At 38.4% G+C, this 9,165-nt stretch overlaps 1 protein-coding gene across 1 annotated transcript; it reads right to left on the bottom strand.

Moving 5' to 3' along the window:
• Positions 1-1,315: 1,315 nt before the first annotated feature.
• On the bottom strand, positions 1,316-8,961 carry LOC104921664 (B-cell linker protein). The gene is made up of 20 exons (XM_010734264.3): positions 8,897-8,961; positions 8,725-8,788; positions 6,390-6,415; positions 6,268-6,302; positions 6,125-6,156; positions 5,736-5,829; positions 5,558-5,625; positions 5,390-5,441; positions 5,211-5,306; positions 4,497-4,525; positions 4,125-4,161; positions 3,920-3,986; positions 3,688-3,718; positions 3,474-3,510; positions 3,284-3,380; positions 3,084-3,121; positions 2,850-2,893; positions 2,701-2,769; positions 2,178-2,336; positions 1,316-2,082 (listed from the first exon to the last, which is right to left on the bottom strand). The coding sequence occupies exons 1-20, from the start codon at positions 8,950-8,952 to the stop codon at positions 1,966-1,968; spliced, it is 1,248 nt and encodes a 415-aa protein (XP_010732566.2). The 5' UTR covers positions 8,953-8,961; the 3' UTR covers positions 1,316-1,965.
• Between the last annotated feature and the right edge of the window lie 204 nt (positions 8,962-9,165).

Below are 9,165 nucleotides of genomic sequence, written 5' to 3'. Positions count from 1 at the left end.
AATGTGCACGCTGTACTCCTCCGCCGCAGCCCCTTCCCCCTTCCTTTTCACCAACTTCGAAATCAGGGCTCGTGACATAGCGCCCCACCTTTGCATGGTTTCGACAAATTCACACACACACACACAGACACACACACACACACACACACACACACACACATCTTTCCAAAATGTATGTCGTATGCATGACGCAGCTCTGTACCAGACAGGCACGGCTCATGTTCCAACGTGTTTTTACAATCAGCTGCATCTTTCTTGATTTATGCAGGATGCCACCACCACCACCACCATCATCATCATCATCATCATCATCATCATCACCATCATCATCATTTTGCCCAGTGAGCAGCAGGTTGTGCACAATGGAAAACACACTCAACACATAACGCACAACTGTAAGTTTAAAACAGACATTATTTCTTTATGATTACATAAAACTTTCTGGCCTCATGCAGCGATAAACATGTGATGTGAATCAGTATGTAAACTAATTGTTTAGTCAGTTTAGTTTAGTTTCAGTTAAAATATCAGCTGTTAGTTTGCGGTTGGTCAGATAAATACTTCCTAAAAACCAAAGGCCCATACAGTACTGAGTCAGGATTACATATACGGGATGTGGTTGCACAGACATCATCAAAATGCTGCTGTCTCAAAGGATGTGACTCGCACAATAGAGTTTTAACTTCCTCAAATGATAAATGTGGTATGGAAAGACAGAATTAGCTGGAAAGTAGCTGAGTGTATCAATATTTTTACAGTAGATTTCAAGTGGCCATAGGTCTCCATGACCTTTAGTCCTGCCAGTTACATGTCTTTACCATCTCTCTGATTTTCATTCTCCTATTACAGTTCATCCTGCTTTTTTTAACGTGTTAACCACCTCCAGTAAGGACAAGCTCACATGTATCACACATTGTACTTCCAAAATCATTGGTCTAATCACCCCCAGCTCTCAGACCGCAACAGTAAACTCATCCAGTCGCAGATAGACAGAAGGTGGTTTCACTCTGACAGGAAGTGTTACCAGCAGCGTCTGGTCAGTGGTCACTGGAAGGCAGTTTAGACACACACACACACACACAGTCTCAGTTAAAGCCACAAACCCTCAGCTCACCACACTGACGCTCACTGACGAGGATCCATCACACGACTTTGTCAAGCATCAACCTTTCATAATCCTCTAAATGAGCCACAGAAACCCCAAATACAGACCTCAGTCTGGGTTAATTGATGGTTATTGGTCAACCGAAGTAAATATGGGGAAACTGTGGTAAAAGAAATAAAATAAAAACAATGTAAAGCAGATGTATTTTGACTTTGGGTCTCTATTACACAATATCTACAATATCACACTGAAAAAAACAACACCAAATCCAAGTCATAAAACTGAACTAAACTAGGAAAAAGATACACACCAAATCTGGGCTCATGACTAAAACAGACATTACTGATCATCACGTCTGACCATCTGGAGGTTGTTTTGATATGTTTCCATATCTTAGAACAGCAGAAATAAATGGTTTTTGTGTTTAAAAGTTAGTGGAATGCAGTGATATGACAACATGTTTCCTCCAAAGGCAGAGATATCCAGAATGAATGACTGTTACAGTAATATAGTGACACATTTCCTTTTCACCGGAGACAATTTAACATTGTGCAATTATTGCTAAAACTATGACATGGCAGAAACCACGAAAATCACAGTAAGAACGTTGAAGCTGTTATCATGTCACATGGCGGCTTAGTGTCAACAGTTTGTGACATTTACATAAAGTTTTTGCACAGTCTATTTTAATGATAAACTTGAATAAAATAGTGCTTTAGCTGTATAACCTATTTCATTTTTCAGAGTTGTAATTACACTGTTGTGACACACAGTAGACCTACAGTATTTTCAAGTGGTAAACTTTCAAACTGCAGTTATCCTCACATAATTCACATGAAGTGCTAAGTAGTAGTGTAGTTTTAAGGGCGTGCAGGGTGGGTTAAATACGCCGGGTGCTTGGCTTGGCTCTTGCTGTCTATCAGATGCAGCTGGTTATTCTTGTGGTGGGAAATCATCTCGTCAAGGGTGCTGAAAATCTGAAAGGAAGAGAGGTAATTAAATAAAAAGCCTGTAATTCATCCAAAGTCTTCTCCTTCCCGCCTCTCTCTCTACAGTCTCAAATCATCCTCACCTCTTCATTCTTCTTGCCTTCTTTTCCCAGGGCGTAACCTCTTGTATCCTCCAGGAAACGGATAGGAATGTTGTACACCTTCTGCTGGTAGAGCACAGCGAGGGTGTACGGCTGCTGGGCACTCTGGGCTGAGCTGTGTCGGATGAGAAAGGCGCCGTCCTACAACAAGAAAAAAGAGGAAAACAGGAAAATCTAAGCAAAAATTAATACAAAGAATAGGCAATAAAAAGGAAAGTTGATAACAGAATGTGAAGAAGAATTGAGGGAATGTAACAAAAAGACTATATCTTATCTACAGTAAGTGTTAGGAATGGAAAAACCAAAGGTATATGACTCAGGTTTGGCTTTTATTTGAGTTTCAGCAGAGACATGCACAAAAACAGTCAGCAAATTCCTCCATTGTCTGTGCAACACCCTCGCCTTAAGTCCTTGTATTTGCTTGGTTGAAAAAAAGCTGATTATGGTTGAAATGATTCATCATTGGCTGATAATAATACCATGGAATGAGTTTGGTTTGGTTTACCTTGTTGACCCCCAGTAAGAGATCCTCAGCTCTCTTCCTGTTGCAAGCTCCAGCAAACCATTCTTTGTCCTGTAATATAAATATATTAATAACAGTAGAGAAAACCTCACTAACGTATGTTAGATTTTCTATGCAGATCATTACCGTACCTCATTCCCAGATTGTTTGATTGCCCTCATACCACCAGAGGAGCCTTAAAATAGATAGTAAACGTGTCATGTGTCAAGTACAGGTTAATCTGGCAACAGCCAAGTGTTTAAAAAGAAGTGAAGCATGATCCATGTAATGTTTGGATTATATTAAATGAAGAATCTAAGCAGATCCCAAATGATTACAGTGATTCCTCAGGATTTAAAAAATCGTTTTGAAAAATGTTAGCTTACCCACAGGCTTAGTGTCAGGCATAGGAGGATTTGGAGGGCTGGAATAAAGATAGGAGGGTTAATGTAATACACTGAAATTAATTCTGATGTATGCACACACTTGTGAATGCAAAACAACCTGGAATTGAATGTAAATCATTGTATAGTAGTTTGATTGTCAGCAAATCTCTCCGCACTCCCTGTATTCTTCACCCTCTTACCTGGGTTTGGCTTCCTTCAGGCTGGCAGGCAGAGGGGGCTTGGGAGTTGGTGGAGGAAGTTTGTTTGGAAATGTGGCACGTCTAGCCTCCGAAGGAACTATAGAGTTGTAAAGTTATGTACTCTTCATCACGATCAAAATAGTGGTTTGTGTTTGATCAGTTTTAGTGAATAAAGCAGGTGTGTGTTTACCTGTTTTGACCTCATTCAAGGAAGGCAAGAGTGAATTCTGAAAGGCAGGAAATAAAAGTTACTGAGCTTAATTTCCTACGTATGAATACCGAGTAAGAGTGAAAACTTCTGTTTCTAATTCAGCTTTTATGTCTACTGTCTTACTTTAAATGAGATCAGAGCTTAGCTTAAGGAAATGATAAGACTAAACACTGAGATGAATAGACACACTCACAGACTTAGCTCTGGGAACTGGAGGCTTCATCCTGCAGACCAAGAGAAAGTTTATTTCTAACAGGATTTAAGTGTATCATGCAGCTATACTACATACGGCTATTTGCATTTAGATGAAAAACACAACAGCATCATTGTTGGATATGGTACAGTTTCCTTCATGTCCATGCATATCATAGACGGTCACGTAAGCATGTTGAAAGTGTCTTTGAACCAGGCTGAAGTGCACTTACATCGGAGAGGGCACTGTCATGGGAGATGGAGGCATCCTCATGGGTGCACGAGGGGGTGGAGGGCAGGCTGAGGAGCAGGAAGAAAGGAAATTGTCTTTCCAGCACATATTGCAGTTGTGAAAATTGCTGTCTAAATAACCGCTCATCAAGTCTGATCATGACAATTAACATCTCAGAGGTTCTTGTGAAGTGTGATGCAACCTACCGGTTGTAGGTTCTAAATACAAGTCATCATTATCCTCCTGAAAGATAAAAATTATTGTTATATATATACAATACAGCACATTTATCAATACATAGAGTGAAATACGCATTAAAATTCATTGCACATGTATGGTGGTTTTTGGTGTTTTGTTTTTGGTAAGATGTAATGTTCAGGTATGTGTCCGTTAAGAGGGCAAGATGCTGATTAATTAAAAGCTTCTTTAAGACATCAGGAGGCCCATTCATTAATCCATCTCTGATTGGCTGGCTTGACAGGCTTATCCAGTAGTAGTTTAGATGGTCAGCCCACCATCATACATCAACCCATCAAATATTTCCACATTTTATCCATTTTCATCCAAGTTAATCTTACCGGTTCTTCATTTGGATCCAGATAGACATCTGAAATGAAGACAGAAAATACTAGCAATGATTTGTGATGTGTGGTGATTGGTGATAGGATTGCACATTGTCTTTTAATAATGTTATTTTCATTACATAATACATATTTTTTTCTTTCTTTCCTGTTTTGTAAAATTGTCTTCTTAGCTACATTCCATGAGATTAACAGGAAAGGTTTGAGGTATTTAGAAATATGTGAGAGATTTCTCCCAGAAATGCAGTAACAGGCGCTTTGACCTAATTTTTGACAACTGAGTAAACTGTGCAGACAATGTGAAAATTATATTTTATTGAGGCGATAAGTTCTCTGTCTTTCAAATGTATGCCTTTTGGTGCAAAGTGATGCTTGTATTGGTGTTCTTGCAGATCACTTTGCATTTTGCTGATGAAGCATCAAAGGTGCAGCGCACTAGTGCTACACTAGGCGGCAGTCTCTTCTTTGTTTCAGACACAGCTACAATCTCTGCTCATATCATACCACACAGTTCTGCTTGTATTTATTTATTTATTCCAAACTGCCGCTGTAAACATTAAATAGAATATGTCTGTGTGCCATGAGGAGTTTATCCTGTGAAGACAACAGGTGTGCAGCAATATATCACCTCATTAAGGTATTTACCTCGCCCTTAGTCAACAGTTACTTCTATGAAAGGGGTATTTGTGTTGGTAGAAGTGATTACTGCACCTTCCTCAGTGTTGGACTCAGGGACTGGAGCAGGTGCAGGACGGACTGGTGGAGGAGGCTTTCTCCCAGGCTTTTCATTTCTGTCTATCTCAGGTGCTGGGAGTTGGATCACATTGACGTTAAAGAGATGAAGAGAGATGGGTTGAACAATGATGAATGAATACAAATAAATGACTCACGTTTCTTGCCGTTGGGACTGTAGAAGTAATCGTCAGCACGTTGTTGGTGTTTCTGGATGATAGAAGTGAGATCATTTTGTTAAAACACATATTAAAACATGTGTTGAATGTCTTGACAGATGTAGAGACACACAGAAACAGACTTCAAGGACACTGAGCCTTTTTTACCAAGGGTTTTCCTGGTCTGGGTGGAGGAGCAGCCTGCCTCTGTGGAACAGGGGGATTGGATGTCCTCTCTGCAGGAAGGGTTAGTTTTATATTGTCAGGGGTATCTATGCTAAACAGGGCTTTAAACTGTTCATGCCCTAACGCAATTTGCAATAATGACTCAGTGAAGTTTTGTTACCCAGATAAACGTTCTCCTCCACTTGTCTCGGTGGGACTTTCACAGCTGGACGCTCACAGGGAGGCGCTTCATACATGTCACCTTCATCGTCATCCTGCCATTTAGTTAGGATTAAGTGTTTTAACAAGTACCCATCAATACAGAGACATTAATATAAAAGTTTCAGTTAAATGAAACTATAACGAGACTGGGAGCCTTATGTCTGCATTTTACAACACATTATGTGCAACAGCAGCCAACAGAAAGATTATATCATGATTAATTTAGATTTAAAAAAGTAATCCTTTAGTTAAAGGTGTTTAAAAATGCCACACGTATTAGTTTTAATCCAATGTGAATCAAACCAGTGAAAGCACAAATTCAGGGACTTCAGGTGTCTTTCTACTTACAAACTCATCCTGTGGCCACCCTGCATTGTTATCTGAAACAGACAGATTGAAAAAAACCCTGCATTGATAGATAATTATGTTTTTAATTCAGCGGAGGAACAAAGACATTTTACCCTTCACTTCAAGGTGAGGTTAAATCTCACCTGTTCTTCTTGGTGGAGCTGGAGGTGCTCCATGTCTGACAGAGAGAGAGGAGAGGTATCATTTTATGTCATGCATAATGAGCACAAACAGAAAAACTAAAGATCATGCTCACAATACTCACAGGTTCTTTAGTTTTCCAAAGAAGCTCTGAAAAACACAGAAACCTCAGATGAGATTTAACATTGACAAAATAAACTTAACTGCATTCCTGGCTGATAATCATTTACTTTTAGTTGTCTTTTCAGCTTCGTTACAGTATCACTCCTGAGTCAGTGGCTGCTGAGTAATACTGCTCAAATACTGTACTTACGTTCAGTTTTGAGGTGCATGTACCTTTCTTTTTTTCTGTTACTGTATACTTCTACTGCACTATAATTCAAATAATCAACAAACACATACATTTTGATGTATTATTAATGATTCATATAAGACATATATTCATCCGAATATTCACAAGATACCCAGCAGTGCATTAGGTTATTGAAACTGATGGTATTACTACTTTTACTACATTAAACTACTGAGTTTCACAGCTGAATATTTGTTAATATACTGTTAATAAATTGGAGGGTAGAAGAAATTCATTAAGATAAATCAATTAAAACACAGAAAAGTTCATCTGCAGGGATGGATCTGAGATTAGCAGGAGCAGGTGGAGGTCAGGTCAAGCAAAATCAGGAAGTGGAGCAGCAGTATCTGTGTATCTGTATCTTCCCACAGTGCAGGCAGACATAGAGGAAGTGTTGATGTAAAGTAAATTAGTATAGACAGCAGGAAGAGCTGCAGAGTTTCTCTCATGCAAACAAAATCCCAGAAAACAGGTTATGTAATCTGCTTGATAAATGAGGCGCAGGTGGGAGCTGATAAAGAGAATAACATTACTGTTCCACTATATAAGACTTTTTCCTCACAGTTATTCCAAAACTATCTGCATTGTAAGGTCAAGTTACCGTGACAGTTTTCTGCGTTGTGTTGAAAACAGAGCTGAGTTGCTACCTGCTGTAACTTCTCTCTGATGGGAAAGTTTTAAAACAGTGTAAAGTCTCTAGGTGGCACAAGAGTTAGACATGAGGAAAAAGGAAGTCATGACCATGACCGTGAAGTGAAATCTTATGTATGCAAACAAGGACAAAACTTACTGAGCATCATTCAAATGTATCACAATTCAGAAAATGGAAATATGGATATATGTACAATATGTTGAAAACAAATATATATACAGTATATATATTTATTTTCTTCCTTACAGTCAAATGAGGATGAAAATAAACATGCACTATTCACTTTCATGTTATCAGCAAACCTTAGATTTCTGGTTTCTTTTTACTGTTTGCTCTCACATTCCTACACAATCACAACCTTAACAGTGTAGCTTCCGTCATGTGTTTGCCCCATTCAGAAGTCCAAAAGAAAAAGTTCTGAAATAAAGTTCCCATATATATATATATATTTGTTTTCAACATGTGACCATAAAACATAGGGAAATCCTTTAACCGCAAAACACTTGATCTGCATGACTTGTTTCTGCTAGACGAGGGGAAATAAAACTTTGTCAAATCAGATCAACAAAAAGTGTCACATGAGACCATAGAGCTATTCCCTCCACCAACTCCCAACCCCCATAAAATAGGGATAAAGAGTGGAAACTATATGACCAAACATGTTACGCCAAATATATTCCCACGGGCAAGTTTAACCCAAATTTCTCTGTGACTCACTGCTATCTCTGAGAAATTTGAGAACATTTGCATCAGAAAGCAGAATTAAAAGTGCACAAAGAGCTCATCACCAACATTAAAAGACAAACTGCTCTTTGTATCAGACACAAAGTTTTTTTGTTATCAGTTTAGTTAATTTTTCCCAAAATTAAACATTGCAGATCTTTCAAACTTAAGTATTTATGTCATGTTTACTGAAAAAGAGTTTGAAATAGCAAGACAGCAGTTGTTCAAAAAAGTAACTAAAATAAATAGTAAATAAATAGTATGGTTTAAATCCGAGAACTACATGCTAAATCCACGTAGTGACACATCTTTATCGACATAAAACAAAACAAATATTTGTAGATTTCTGCTTGCTAGATTCCCAACTTATTTTAACATTAATATTTCAGATAAACAAATAGGATATACCTTGCATGCATTACTGATACTGACCCCTGTATTCACCTTTATGTTATCAGCAAACCTTAGATGTCTGGTTTCTTTTTACTGTTTGCTTTAACACTCCCACACAATCACAACTTTAACGGTGTAGCTGCCATCATGTGTTTGCCTCATTCAGAAGTCCAAAAGAAAAAGTGCTGAAATAAATGTAACAACACTGAAAGTTTACAGAGGACGCAGTTTCTGCAGCACTAAAACTGCCATCGACGGTACCTGCTCACTTCCTTCTCACTCCACCCAAAGTTATCAGAATGTAAACCAAAACATGAACAAAATGAAAAGATACTTTACCATTGTCATGATTTTGGGTCGAGTCTCACAGCTCAAGTCATGAGGAAATGTCTTTGTTTCAGTTCTTGGATGCAAATGGTTTTAAAGATTGAAAGTGAATGATACAAAGAGAATGTGCAGCTCTAACTGATCTCATTTGCATTTCCTATTTGTGTCAGACAGACTGACTCACCTGTTACTGGATTGGCTGCCTTTAAATGAGCTGCAGCCACAGCACAGCTCAGTCATGGCTCCAAATTTCCCTACTGCAACTTGCTAATGGTCATATAACCAACTGAATTTGATATAATTTGCTGCTAATGATTAATGACATCTCTTTTGTTTTCCACCTGCCATCAAAAGGAGGAATTAATTATTAACTTATGCACACACAGATACTACTGTATCTGTTACTTACTTACTGTGTTTACCAAAAACCTTTAAAACAACAAGAAGTGATCC

This window comes from Larimichthys crocea, chromosome III, assembly GCF_000972845.2.
Source record: "Larimichthys crocea isolate SSNF chromosome III, L_crocea_2.0, whole genome shotgun sequence".
Taxonomy (NCBI): Eukaryota; Metazoa; Chordata; class Actinopteri; family Sciaenidae; genus Larimichthys; species Larimichthys crocea.
This window is presented reverse-complemented; position numbering and strand designations above follow the sequence as displayed.